This window comes from Pelodiscus sinensis, chromosome 7 (assembly GCF_049634645.1).
Source record: "Pelodiscus sinensis isolate JC-2024 chromosome 7, ASM4963464v1, whole genome shotgun sequence".
NCBI lineage: Eukaryota > Metazoa > Chordata > Testudines > Trionychidae > Pelodiscus > Pelodiscus sinensis.
In genome coordinates, this window is record NC_134717.1 from 66,225,123 (window position 1) to 66,240,725 (window position 15,603).

A 15,603-nucleotide genomic window follows, 5' to 3' on the forward strand; every position below is an offset into this window, starting at 1 on the left:
TAAGATTTAAAATTCTGTCAGTGAAAGAAAATCTTTGCTTTTTTCAAATTTTCAGGCATTTCACTTGACAGTTAAGGAACAAGGTGCTACAACTTTGTGGGCACTGGCAGGACAAACACTGAAGCAGCAAAAATTGATGGCAGAACAGATTGGGTACAACTTTATTATTGATATGCTTTTGTCACCATCTGATAAAATGCAGTATGTTGGTAAGATATTGGTTTTGTTTTGTATAAATTTGCAAAATATTGGACAGTTTATTGATGTTTTTAAACATACATTTTTTCTTTGTTTTGGAAGGAGGTGAAGCAGTAATAGCACTTAGCAAAGACAGCAGGCTTCATCAAAATCAAATATGTGAAGGGAATGGAATTGGCCCTTTGGTTCGATTGCTGAGAAGCACAAAGATAGCAGAGGGCACGCTCCTGAGTGTCATCAGAGCCTTGGGGACCATTTGTATTGGTTTGTAGAATTTTTTATGTTTTAGGGTGTTTAAAAACAACAACAAAAATTAACCTTAAGTAGTTTTGAAGGGGAAAAATGCAAACTAGTTTGAAACAATAGCAATGAAAAAAGAAAAAAATAGTTTATTTAGTACTACTATTAGAATGGAATTGAAATATAACTTTTCAATATAAAGAAAAATCATATGTCATGAACAAAATTCTTACTTATTCATCCATGAAATCTTTGTGTACATTACATAATTTTGTTATGGTAATCATTTTTAAAGCCCTTGTCATGCCTATGAAACAGAGGGATGCAAATCAAGCACTTTGGAAGTACAAATGAGCCCGGGATTTAAATATTTGCATACTCACGTTTGGGCTGATCCTGTACTCCTCAAAAAATCTGCCAAAAAAGCTCCCCCACTGTCAGCAGAGCTGTGGCTAGACTTTACTTTCACTTTCGAAAGGGCGCGTGATCGGCACCGCGCCCAAACTTGAGTATGCAAATGAAGCCTGGGATATTTAAATCCCGGGCTCATTTGCACTTCCAAAGTTCTTGATTTGCATCCCTCTGTTGGCAGAGGGATGCAGTCTAGACATAGCCAAAGAGTGTCAAATAAGGCAGAGAACTGCAGAGCTCCATCTCAGGCTGAGAGTGGTTGAGAAGAAACTGGAGGGATCAGGCTGTGCATGTGCGGTGTCTACTAACATGGCACGTGCTGGTTCATGCTGTGCATGTGCAGCTCAGCAAGGACTGCTTCAAAATCTCTGACCCAGGCACTGGGACGGTACCAAGACCAAGCGTGGAGCATCCACGGGGACCTCTCAAAGAAGAGCCTTTCTATATGAATTTCATAAGACAATGAGTGCCTAATCTATATCCCTCTGTCGGCAGAGGGCTGTAGTCTAGACACAGCCTTCAAGTGGTTCTTAGTCATAACAACTCAATTGTTAGTTAGTACTGTTCTTATTTATTTAGTTAGTTACTTGTAGTTCATTTAAAAAACAAACAAACAAGTTTTCATCATGTCCAGCTCTTTAGGCTTCAAACGGTGCACCTTCTGCAGAGACACTACCCCATCTTGGATGGGCACTCGCAATGCATCAGATGTTTAGGGGAGCACCATTTATCCTAAGATTGTCCCTACTGTGCCAAACTCAAGGCCAGGACTCAGAGACAGGGACCTTTGTCTGAAGCTGATCCTTCTGGAAAAAAATGCACATCCTGCGTTGGATCTGGGAATGCAGTGAAGGGAGGTACAGTCATCCCCAGGCTCCTCTCAGGGCAAAAAGGCACCAAAAAAGAGGAATTCCTCAGTGCCTCATTGTCAGCCCTCCTCCAGAAAGTGGTCTCCGCCCAAACCATTGGCACAGAGGTCCCACATCAGCACTTACGACGCTCCAGCTACCTCAGGCATTCAGACACTGTTGGCTGCCAGTGGCACTGACTGCAAAGGGCCCAAACACCATCCTAAGATGGCACCGGTACATGTCACAGTACCGTCATCTATATCAGTACCATCACATCCATCATTGGTATTGACGACTTCAATGATACCGGCAACTATGACACTGCCACCACTTCCAGCACTGCTGGTGCACCTGACGGCACTGTCTGCTTCCTCCACACCGATAGCGCCCATTCGCTCAGCACCATAAGCACTGACCAGAGCAGCGGCACTGGTTGTATATTCAATACCACCAACATACCAGCGATCTCTTCCATCTGTGCCGAACACACCATCGGCACCGTACAGACAGATACAGCAAACCCCAGCACTGATCCTTGCAGTACCGTTGCCGTACATGTGAAACACTGACCTAGCAGTGACATATGCTCCTTAGTCACCACTTTTCAACACTGATTTGTCGCCAATACTGACAACACTATATACCCTATCCCCGGTGCCATCTCAATTTTCCAGCAATGAAGAGGAAGGTGTACAAGCCTCCTTCTCTCTGCACTGCAGCCCTCCAATACAATATTACAAACCCCACTATGACTCAAGAGGGATTCCCCCATGGTATTGACACCACTGGATGCCTCCCCCGGTACCGCATCCTGCACAATGGCCATACTCCCCTGGGGCTCATACAGGAGACACCTTAGTGTGCAACTGAGCCCCTACAAATAGGCTACTTCTGTCACACCACGCATGATCTCATTGGTGCAACAGTTAGATCCTCAAGTGCCTCAACCAATGGAGGAGTTTCCTCCTGATAAGTCACCCCTTACCAATTCATTGTCTTCACCGGATAAGGCTGTGATTTCACCTTCATCCGTGGATAATTTTGAACATTTTAATGATCTCTTTAAGAGAGTTGCAGCTGAGATTACAATTTCCATGGCGGAAGTTTTGCAACCCCAGCATGAGCTCACAGATACACTCCAAGCCTCCTCATCTTCTAAAATTGCCCTCCCCATCAACCCTGCCATTTTGGACCTGGCCAACACAATCTGGCAAACTTCTGTATCAATCCCACCTACGTGCAAATGAGCAGACAAGAAATACTATGTATCCGCCAATGCCTAGGAATTTCTCTTTACTCATCCCACACTGAACTTAGTAGTGGAAATTGCACACCAGTGGGCAAAACAACATCTCTTTCACATCACTCAACCAGATAAAGACACTAAGGGTGTGTCTAGACTACAGGGTTTGTCTACAAAAGTGGACTTTTTTCAACAAAACTATACCTGCGTCTACACTACCGCCGAGTTCTGTCAATAGTAAGTTGACAGAACGCAGCAGTTTTGTTGACGGTGGTAAACCTCATTCCATGAGGAAAAACACTTTTTTCCACAGAGTTATTTAAAAAAAAGGCACTATTGCATCCACACTGTGCTTTTTCAAAAGAGAGCGTCTAGACTCTTTGTCGAAAAAGCGGCTTGCTTTGTCGACAGAACTAGCTGTAGTCTAGATGCTCTTTTTCGACAGAGGCTTTGTCGACGGTAACTGTCAACAAAGTCTCTGTCGACAAAAGCCTGTAGTCTAGACATACCCTAAGGGTATGTCTACACTAGCTCATTAATTGGAGCTAGGTAGGCAAATCAGGCGACCGGAGTTGCAAATGAAGCCCGAGATTTAAACATCCCGGGCTTTATTTGCATGTTCCTGTCCGGTCACCATTTTGAAATTTCACTCGCCCGAACTCACTGCCATGCGGCTACAATCAGCAGTGAAACGTTAATTCGAACTAAGTCCTTAGTTGGAATTAACTGTTACTCCTCATTCCATGAGGCTGAATTCCATGAGAAGTAACATTTAATTCGAACTAAGGACTTAGTTTGAATTAACATTTCACTGCCGTGTGTAGCCACGCAGCAGTGAGTTCGGGCTAGTGAAATTTCAAAATGGCGACTGGATGGGAACATGCAAATAAAGCCCGGGATATTTAAATCCTGGGCTTCATTTGTAACTCCGGTCGCCTGATTTGCCTACCTAGCTCGAATTAACAAGCTAGTGTAGCCATACCCTCAGAGACTAGACCTATTTGGGCGCAAGATGTACACTTCTGCAACTTTACAGTTCAGAATTTCAAATTATTCAGCCTTGCTGGTGAAGTACGCCTTTTGCAATTACTCCAAATTCATGGACTTTGTTAACGACATTCCTGAGGCAGAGAGATATCAATCAATTCACTGCCATGCTCTCTGAAGAGCCTCCAGGTGGCTCTTGATGCTGCTGATCCTGCTCCTAGGACCACAGGCGCTGCCATTGTGATACGTAGAGCTTTCTGGTTCTCCCCAGCTACGTTCTCTCATGAGATTCAATCTACAGTGGAAGACCTGCCATTTTATCATGAATAGCTATTTGCAGCTAAGATCAACAAAGTTCATAACACTATGAAGGACTCGCGTGCCACTCTCCGCATATTAGGGATACATACGCCCAACAACCGGCATAGACAATACCAATATCAGCCCTATCAATGGCTATGCTACCATGCCTATCTCAACCAACAGCAGGATAACAAACCCAACAGAAACCGAATCCGGCCTCAGAGACAAAGGCAGACATCAGGCTCAGCCTCTCAATTGCCAATGGCCAACAAGCAAATTTGAAGGCTTGGTCGAGGACCTGGAAAACCCCCTACAAATTTAAATGCCGAGAATGACCACACAAACTTTCCAAAATCGTCTCTGCCCATTCTACCACCAATGGGCTTACATCATCTCAGACAGATGGGTGCTTGACATTATTCTGTCCGGTTACACCATCCCGTTCCTCTCCAAGCCTCCTACCCACCCTCCTATCCTATCCCTCTTCAGCGACCCCTATCACAATGCCCTGCTATGACAAGAGATGCTTCATTTGTTAGATCTAGGGGCCATAGAACCTGTCTCACAGCAGCACAGAGGCAGAGGCTTCCACTACTTTCCCCAACATCACAAATGGGTGCTCAACCCCTCGATAGCATGCTCCCTGTTTCACAAATAGAGCTGGCCATCAATAGATCTATTTGCAACGCCTCACAATACCAAATGCTCAAGAGCGGGCATAAGATAGGATCTATCAGGGATGTCTTCCTCATTCAATGGAGTCATGATCTTGCTTACGCCTTCCCCCTGCCCATACCATTTCTTGCCAAAGTCATTCAGAAGGTCAGAGTGGATGGCTCCCTCTCCTTCTCCAATGCAATCTCATCACTCTGGGTCAGACAACCCAAACCTTCCTGGATCTATGTAAGCTACAGCTAACAGCATGGCTCCTCTATGGCTTTCTCACTTAGAACTAGACCTCCCGGAACAGATTTGGATAATATTCATACACAGCTGGAGGATTCTACTCATGCCTCCTACACCACCTACAAGTGGAAACGATTCTAAGCGTGGTGTACTTCGAAAGGACAGGACCCAATATCAACACCCCTGTCTTTTATCCTTAAATATCTATTCACCTTAAAGCAATTATCACTCTTGTTTAGTTCCATGTAGCTACACCTAGTGGCCATTACAGCCTTCCACCACAAAATTGACGGCTGCTCCATTTTTACTCAGCCCACAACTAAAAGGTTTCTCAAGGGTCTGCATCTCTTACATCCTGATATCACACAACCAGTGCCTCCCCTGGGACCTCAGGCTGGTACTGCGAGCCCTAACCAGGATGCCTTTTGAGCCTCTCATCTCCTGGTCCCTTTTGCACCTCTCCATGAAGGTTGCATTCCTGGTTGCCATCACATCGGCTCACCATGTCGGAGACAGAGTGGCACTCATGGCCGACCCATCTTTTATATTATTTCACCCTGATAAAGTTACCCTTCTCACACTCCCAAAATGCTTACCTAAGGTTCCTTCATCATTTCATATAAACTAACCCATAAACCTACCTGTATTCTTCCCAAAGCCACACACAGATGCATTTGAGACTTCCATGCACACCCTCAATGTTCAATGAGCATTGGCCTTTTATCTACAAAGAACTTGGCCCTGCAGACAATCACTCTGCCTATTCCTCACGTTCACCGAGCGAAACAGAGACCGTTGAAATGGATTACAGACTGTATAAAAATCTCTTACACTCTCAAGGGCCTACAGCCACCAATACGCTTGACAGCTCATTCCACCAGGGCCGTATCCTCTTCTACTGTGTATTGTTGAAGCAAAATAAGCTCCTATGTGGTTAGGCAGCTAACAAACAGCTTTATTGATCAATAAGGCACAAAGTGAGCCAAACGTGGTCTCAGCAGAGCTGGGCCCAGTAAGGCTGCTCAACACAATCAGTCCTAGTATTTTATACCCTTAACCAAACAAGTTTGATGCCAGGGCATACCATCAAAGCAAACTTCAAAGAGAAATGGTTATCAGCAAAGAAAGAAACAAGTTTTAGGGAGTGAGAGTTTCGACTCAAAATGATTCATTAACACATTCCAACAGCTCATCTTTCTGGCTTTTTTCTTACATTGGTGAAGGTCAGTTCACTCACTGGCGTACGTGCAAAAGCAAGAAACTGAAATGGATTTCTGTTATACAGAATGGCTTCTAGATAAATATGAAATGGTTTCCACAGTATCTTTGCAACATGCCGCTAATGGACATTTGCAAGGCAGCCACTTGGGCATCACAACTTACCTTTGCTAAGCACTATGCACTTTCATACATGGGTGACACCTCGGTGGGCTCCACTGTGCTATCATTCACTTACCATAATATTCCAAAGCCCCAGCCACCATGGGGTGAAACTGCTTGCTAATCACCAAGAGTGGAGCATCCACAGGGATCTCTTGAAGAAGTAATAAAGGTTACTCTCCTTGTGCAGTAACTGGAGTTCTTCGAGATGATGTCCCTGTGGATGCTTCATGACCCACTCTCCTCCCCTCTGCTTCAGACCTGGAGGGCCTCAGGGGTAGAGAAGCAACTGGAGTGATTGGGCCATGCATGCACAGTGCCTACTAACTTGGCATGTGCTGGTTCGTGCTGTGCATGTGCGGCCCGGCAGAGACTGCTTCAAAATCTCCAATCCAGGCAATGGGACAGCATCAAGACCAAGCATGAAGCATCCATGGGGACACCATCTCAAAGAACTCCAGTAGCTGCACAAGGTAAGTAACCTTCATTTCTGGTACATGACCTGCTTACTCCTTGGTGGATATGTACATGTAGTTTACAACATAAAGTCTTTTAGCTACTGGTCTTGTTTTCTGGCTGTTCATGAGTTTCTACTTTTGTAATTCTTGTCATATCCTACCTGCTTAGTTTTTTAGTACCTTTATTTGTTGTGTCATATAAACTCTTTGGGACTGCAATGTGACTTTACTTTGGAGTATTGTAAAATTAAAAATATTAAATTTAGACTTCCTTATTTCCTTATATTGTATAAAAAAGTCCTGAAAGTTCTTTATTCTTGTTTTCATTCTCAAAATACAAATCTCATCATGTCTCTTTTTGTTGGAAAACTTTGATAACTTAAATACGTGGATTGTGTGCTTTGCACAACCCTTAAATTAAGATGTTGAATCCTTAATAACAGCATGTTTTCTTCCATATTTAAATAGGTGTTAGCAAAACAAACAAACAAAAAGCCGAAAGCCAGTGTCTTACAACGTTTGAATAAAAATAATTTCCTGTTTCAGTTATTGAAAGTTTTACTTTTACATTTGCTCTGATGTAAAAACCTGCTAGTTCTCCAACTATCACAGAATTTTCTGAAGTCCACAAAACCTGGATTTTTAAGTAAAAGCAAAGGTGGAAAAATACTTTTTCCCCATAGGAATTGCCTCCCTTTCATTACTTTTAAAAAATATATAATTAAGAAGAAAAAATGCACAAAATCACTCTTGTTTTTCAGGTTTCTTTTAAAGCAAAGTGTTTTTTACAGTGTGTCCACCCATTTAACTGTCATGCTGGAAAACCATAGACTCATATGTTAACGCTGTTGTTATGAGAGAGGCATGTGAAAGTGGATATGACTAATGGGAAGAGGAGGATGCTGAAAATGTGATTTTTTGAATATACAGCTTGTTTGGAGAGTTCCAGCACTCCTCCCCAATTTCAAACCTTGCTAAAGAGCATTTTTGTTGTCATCATATACTACAGGAAAATTAACAGGCCTTCTAAATCTTTTAGTCTAAACTCTTTTGGGTATTTCATAAAAATAAGTTAGTCCAGTATTTTCATCCCAATTTCCATGCTGTCTTGAAATTTAATATAAACCAGATCAGATCATTTTCCTTTCTCACTAATCTTCATTCATGTAAAAAATAGCATGTTTTTAGAACAGATGTGAAATGAATCTTCATGTTTTGCAAAATGTATTTGTTGTCTTAAATAAAGCTTTGTCCAGTCTCTTCTTGACATATGAGGCTAGGTAAGCTGGATAAACCATACTACAGATTGAACCTCTAAAAGCTGTGACTCTCTGGTCTGGCAACATCTATGACCCAGAAGTACCACAGATGTTCCAGGACCAGAGAGTCCTGGTAGAGGGCTAGTGACTGGGCTCCCTGCAACTGGGCTGCCAGGCAGGATCATGAGCCCAGCTGTGGCAATAGGGCTGCCTGGCAGGGCTGTAGGCCAGGGCACAGCAGCAGGGCAGCTTTGCAGGACTGGGAGCCCAGTGCACTAGGAGTTGGGCTGCTTGGCTTAGCCAAAGGAGGAGGGAGAAACCGACAGGGCTGTGTGGCTGGTGACAGGAGGGAGGGAGCTGACTGGGAGGCCAGTGGCCAGTCCAGGGCTGGAATGGGGAGTGGCAGTAGCAGGAGGGCCAGAAATGACCTCCCTGGTCCAGCAAAATCCCTCATCCAGGACCTGTCAGATCCCCAGGGTGCTCAACTAGAGAGGTCCAACCTGTAATTGATAAATCTGAAATAGTCAAGTGCTTTGTAGCCAACTACAAGGAAGCAGAGGTACCTAGATCCTAGAAGATTTCTATATTCATACACAAGAATGAAAGTGACACATAAAATAAGCTTTAGTCAAGTCTCTGAAATGTTAAGTGTCTGTGCATATATTTAGAAATTGTTACTTAGATGTAGGCAGGACTGTTATTTTGGGTAGGACGAACTGCTTTTAATTTGGTGGGAAAGCAAAATGGTTCTCTAGATTCTCCATAACTAGAATTACCCTCAGGCAGCTAACTTTTGGGATAATTAGTGCTTATTACAGTCTCTAAGACTTAATGTGTGGAACCATGTTGGTGAAAATTCACCATTTGCAATGGGCTTTTCTGATTTTATTCCAGGCGCACCCTCCTTTTCTCCATGTATCTTTTTCTAGGGAGCTGTGGTCAATAGAAGCCAGGCATACCTTTTTCCTTGTATATAAAGGTAGAAACCTGGATTAGCTGTGATATTAAGTTATTTCAAGTAAAAAAGAGTATTGTACTATTATTCTTACATAATCTTCCATAATTAGGTATAAACTGGACAATTTTTGTTTATGTTTTCTGTTTTTTTCTTGCACAAATGTCTTGCATGCAATATATCTAACATGAAGACTCTTACAGGTGTGGCTCATACAAATAATCCAGTCAGCCAGGAAAACATAGTGGAGGAACAGGCCTTACCAATATTGGTTCACCTGCTTAAAAATCATAATTCTCTTCAGATAAAGGTGCGGAATAATGGTGTGTCTGAGAGGATGTGTGTGCATGCGTGTCCATGTTCTGTGGCTGAAATGTATTCAGACCTGAACTTTCTGGGAAAAACTTCTTGTCATCTTTTTGCAGCTTAGAAGGATGAGAAAACAAAAATAAACAAATAGTATTCCTCCTTAGCAAGACACTTCGAAAGCTAGCTACTGAGGAACAAATGCAAACTATACTTGTAAAACAGTTGTCCCTTATTTATTATTGTATGAAGACAATCACAAAAGTAATGTCAACCTTCAAATATGTGCTATAAGGATTATGTTTTATCCCTGTGGATTTCTCTTGAGTGATCTTTTCCAGATGAGTTAATTGCTCATAAATATTAGACTTACCTATGCTAATTCATAATGTACCTTTTGAGTGTTTTTTAATACAGGCAGTCCCCGGGTTACATCAATCCGACTTACGTCGGATCCCTAGTTACAAACGGGGGGGCGCAGCTAGTGCGGGGTGCCTCCCCCACTGTCGCTGCCTCTGGCGGCGCGTGGGGCGCTTACCCCCAGCAGACCAGGGAGACGCAGAGCTAGCGCCCCTCCCCCGCCCCCCAGCAGACCAGGGAGACGCGGAGCGGCTTTTCTCGCCGCGGAGGACGCGGGTCTGCTGGGGGGAACAAGACACCAGCCAAAAGGGGGCACCCCAGAGCGGAAAACTTCATTTCCTAGGGAACAGCAGGAGCAGCAGGCAGTGAGACCCATTGTGTTACAGTCTCCACCTTGGGAGCAACAGCTCTTTCCCTCTTCAGCACTACAGCTGCAAGTATCTTGTTAGCCTCACGTGAAATTAACAAGTCCCTTCCAGCCTGGCAGAGGTGAAGCTGAAAAATTACCCAGTGGTGTGGGTGGGCAAGAATGGGGAGGAGCAGGACAGAAGGGAAGAGGGGATAAGCCCCAACTCCACACCCTGGCTGAAGCGGAGCAGGGTAAGCCCGAGGGGATGGGTCTGGTTGCAAAGTGGGTGAGTGGACAATGAGGACCCACCTGTGGCTAAATTCCTGTTCCCAACACAGAATTTTTCTTTAAAATTAATCCTGTGGATAAATTCACACACACGCTTCACAGGAAGGGATTTCCATTTTTTGCTCAGCAGAATACAACAACAGCTTTGATTGTATCAATATTTCACTGTGCTCTCCAATGACTATTGATTACACTTAATACCCATTTCACTGAACCATCTGTAGCAAATTCTATTTGGAACAGTAATATGCATTGAATAAACTTTTTTTAGTTATAAAAAACAAAGATTCTGACTATTAAATGAATAACTGGGATCTTTCAGGTACCCCAAAAGGAAGATTTGGATATAGCACGAAACACTGAAACTTATGATCAATTTTTAATTAAAATATCAACCAAAAAAACCTTCATATCAAAACAGTATGTGTTTTTCTTAGAATAAGGAAGTTGTGTGAGAATCAGGGTCTTTTCCACCTAACTCCAGCTCCCCGACCCTCCCCCCAAAATATATACCAGTTCTGACTTACATACAAATTCAACTTAAGAACAAACCTACAGTCCCTATCTTGTACGTAACCCGGGGACTGCCTGTATAGGGAATAGCATATGGTAGACTTGTACATAGTTTGATATTCTGGCACATTTTCAGTGCACAGGGAAGCATAGATTCCTAAGGTTGGAAGAGACCTCAGGAGGTCATCGAGTCCAGCCTCCTGCCCAAAGCAGGACCAACCCCAACTAAACCATCCCTGCCAGGGATTTGTCAAGCCAAGACTTAAAAACCTCTAGGGATGGAGCTTCCATCATCTCCCTAGGTAACCCATTCCAGTGCCTCACCCCTCTCCTAATGAAATAGTTTTTCCTAATATCCAGCCTAAATCTCCCCTACTGTAACACCTAACATGACAATAAAGAAACAGAGCAATAAGCTAACAGAATCCATAATGGTCCATGTCACGGTGGATGCAGCTATCCTTAGTGATGTTACATCAGGGATGAATGATATCTAGCACATGGGCCATGGGTGAAGCTGCTGCTTGGGGAGGCAAGCTCTCCACATCTGCTCTGCCCAAACCCCATTCCAACTCTTCCCAAGTCCCACATCCTCCTCACTGTCTCCCTCTTCTCTTAACTCCTCATCCCTCATCACCCCTTCTAGCCAAATCTCTGATCCCAAATGTAGCAAATGACATTTGAAAAAAAAACCACCCACTCTTCTTACATTTTTTTCTAAAGAAAATAGAGCATGTTTTCCACTGAATGCCAAATTGTGAAGACAGTACATGCAGAATGTACCTAATTAAAAGCACTAAATTTGGGAATAAAAAATGTCAGACAGGTTTTTTGTTATACCCTGAAGTTTATCAGAGATTAAGTTGCAAAAACTTTTTAGTAAGAGCAAGTCAGCTATCCTGCTAAATATTTAAATATTATGGAGTACATGATGCACCTCTTCTCTGTTTTACATTTTCTTAATTAGTATTTCTGTGTTGATTTTATATTTTAAATTAACTTTAACGTCTTCATGAAGTGATCATTGCAGATTACTACATATTTTAATGTACTGAAACAAAGGCATTATTTTAAATGAATGAGTCAAAGTGGCTTAGTGTGTTCATAACTAAGTTCATTGCTTTTAGAAAAAAGAGAACACTGATTTATTTTGTGTGAGCTCCAGGTTTATAAAATGTCACCATATGTTTATTTTGAAAATATGTTTTCAAAGATTGTATGAATAACAATACAATAGCATATGGGACCAAACCTATTTGCTATATGCTGGTCCTATGAAAGCACATGACTACTTTGGTTCTCTAAGGGCACAGTAAGTAGAATTATAATTTATCCATATTTTTGGAGTCCTTATTCCTTAGAATATGACAGAGCTTGGAATGAGCAAGCTTAGACTGTTTTAAAGCTATTTTTGAAACATAAAAACTCTGGTGAAGTTTGGCTGAAGAACATATGAATCTGGTCATACAGAAGCAGATACGCCCTGCAAATGAGTGTTACTGCTATGACAAGTGGGTTGGCTTATGGCAGGGCTACTCAACCTTGGAGCCCCGGGGGCCAAAATGATACTCACAGCACATGCCAAGGGCGGCAACTACAGTATGGTTGCGTGTACATGCAAATATATATGCAAATAGCTTCTTTCACACTAATGAGCATGAATTCAAAGATTAAGGCAAGATTACACAGCACATAGGACCCATTTAAGTCAGTTCTGCTGATATTAATAAAATGCAATAGTTACCCGATTTCCACCCACATGACAGAATTTTAATGAGCAATGACAGTCTAAGAATTTAACTACTAAAACACATATCAACAGAAAACCATTATATTGACTACTTTTTTGTTTTGGCTTCTGTTGCCGGCAAGCGTGAGTTTCAGGTCCAACACTGGGTTCTCAAGTACGAAAAAAGCTACACAGGCATCTGTCAAACACAAGCAATTTATTTCCTGACAGCTATTAGCTGTCCCCCTTAACTAAAAGAACAACTTGATAGGAAAAGCAGCATTTCTTACATCCTTTCTGCTAGCTGGGGAACCCGTTTCGGCTGCGGATGAAGTGGGAGACTGTCTCAGCTTCTGCGGCACTGGTAACCAAAGCCCATCAGTGAGGTCCAAATTGCTGTGCTCTGGTGCAGCTTTAAACACAGTGGCTATGTCTAGACTGGCATGATTTTCCACAAATGCTTTTAACGGAAAAGTTTTTCCATTAAAAGCATTTGCGGAAAAGAGCATCTAGATTGGCACAGACACTTTTGCGCAAAAGCACTTTTTGTGGAAAAGCGTCCGTGCCAATCTAGATGTGGTTTTGTGCAAGAAAGCCCCGATCGCCATTTTCGCCATCGGGGCTTTTTTGCACAAAACAGTTTTTAGCTGTCTACACTGGCCCTCTTGCACAAATGTATTTGCGCAAGAGGGTTTTTTCCCCGAACGGGAGCAGCATAGTATTTGCGCAAGAAAACTGACAATCTTACATTAGATCGTCAGTGTTCTTGAGCAAATTCAAGCGGCAAGTGTAGACAGCTGGCAAGTTTTTCTGCAAAAGCGACTGCTTTTGTGGAAAAACTTGCCAGTCTAGATGCAGCCACTGTGTCTACCTTGTTTGGCAGTTTGAAAGTTTTCAGGGGTTACTCATTATTTGTTACAGTATGGCTCAGCTGTACTTCTTGTCCTTTGACTTTGTTTACATGATCAGTACATTTAGGTAAACAAGATTGTTATGTTCCCGTTCTTCTCTACAATTCATTCTTGCTACAACGGTGTATGTTCCTAGAGGCTTGCTTCTGGCTCATCAGTAGTAGGGATAGAAGGGGGAGGGAATGGAAAAGGATGGGGAATGCAGGCTTCATCACCCCTATACTTCACACATACAGAGTTCTTCCGCAGTTGACCCCTACAGCTTCCACCCACAGGCCACGTGTTGAACCCCATGTAAACCCAAACTGCACCACGGGCCGCAAACAAACAGGCCACAGGCCACATGTTGAGTAGCTCTGGCTTATGGTATATTCAGTTAAGAACATAAGAATGGCCATACTGGGTCAGACCAAAGGTCCATCTAGCCCAGTATCCTGTCTGCCGACAGTGGCCAACACCAGGTGCCCCAGAGGGGGTGGACCTGATCAAGCGATTTGTCTCCTGCCATCCTTCTCCAGCCTCTGACAAACAGAGGCCAGGGACACAATTTCTATCCCCTGGCTAATAGCCTTTTATGGACCTAACTTCCATGAAATTATCTAGCTTCTCTTTAAACTCTGTTATAGTCCTAGCCTTCACAGCCTCCTCTGGCAAGGAATTCCACAGGTTGACTACGCACTGTGAAGAAGAACTTTCTTTTATTAATTTTAAACCTGCTACCCATTAACTTCATTTGGTGTCCTCTAGTTCTTCTATTATGGGAACTAATAAATAACTTTTTTTTATTCACCCTCTCCACACCACTCATGATTTTATATACCTCTATCATATCCCCCCTTAGTCTCCTCTTTTCTAAACTGAAAAATCCCAGTCGCTTTAACCTCTCTTCATATGGGACCCGTTCCAAACCCCTAATCATTTTAGTTGCCCTTTTCTGAACCCTTTCTAAGGCCAAAATATCTTTTTTGAGGTGCGGAGACCACCTCTGTACACAGTATTCAAGATATGGATGTACCATAGTTTTATACAGAGGCAGCAAGATACTCTGTGTTTTATTTTCTATCCCTTTCTTAATAATTACTAACATCCTATTTGCCTTTTTGACCGCAGCTGCACACGGTGTGGAAGTTTTCAGAGAACTATCCACGATAACTCCAAGATCTCTTTCCTGATTTGTCATAGCCAAATTAGCCCCCATCATACTGTACATATAGTTGGGGTTATTTTTCCCGATGTGCATTACTTTACACTTATCCACATTAAATTTCATTTGCCATTTTGTTGCCCAATCACTCAGTTTGGTGAGATCTTTTTGTAGTTCTTCACAGTCTGCTTCTTTCTTGACTATCTTAAACAATTTAGTATCATCCACAAACTTTACTACCTCACTGCTTACCCCTTTCTCCAGATCATTTATGAATAAGTTGAACAGGATTGGTCCCAGGACTGACCCTTTGGGGACACCGCTTGTTACCCCTCTCCATTCTGAAAATTTACCATTTATTCCTACCCTTTGTTTCCTGTCTTTTAACCAGTTCTCAATCCATGAAAGGACCTTCCCTCTTATCCCATGACAATGTAATTTACACAAGAGCCTTTGGTGAGGGACCTTGTCAAAGGCTTTCTGAAAATCTAAGTATACTATATCTACTGGATCCCCCTTGTCCGCATGTTTGTTAACCCCTTCAAAGAACTCTAAGAGATTAGTAAGACAGGATTTCCCTTTACAGAAACCATGTTGACTTTTGTCCAACAAATTATGTTCTTCTACGTGCCTGACAATTTTATTCTTTACTATTGTTTCGACTAATTTGCCCGGTACTGAAGTTAGACTTACCGGTCTGTAATTGCCAGGATCGCCTCTGGAGCCCTTTTTAAATATTGGTGTCACTTTAGCTACCTAGCGTATAAAAATAGTATAAGAATAAGTTACATATAAGAATAGTAGATGGTATA

General features: G+C 42.6%; 1 protein-coding gene across 4 annotated transcripts in view; it reads left to right on the forward strand.

Annotated features, from left to right (window-relative positions):
• ANKAR (ankyrin and armadillo repeat containing) overlaps positions 1 to 15,603 on the forward strand; it is a 93,406-nt gene that overhangs the window by 46,999 nt on the left and 30,804 nt on the right. For all 4 annotated transcript variants that reach the window (XM_025179860.2, XM_075934174.1, XM_025179859.2 and 1 more), the window contains exons 16-18: positions 56 to 209; positions 301 to 462; positions 9,395 to 9,501. In XM_025179860.2, coding sequence (XP_025035645.2) covers positions 56 to 209; positions 301 to 462; positions 9,395 to 9,501 — 423 coding nt within the window. The remainder of the gene's footprint in view (positions 1 to 55; positions 210 to 300; positions 463 to 9,394; positions 9,502 to 15,603) is intronic.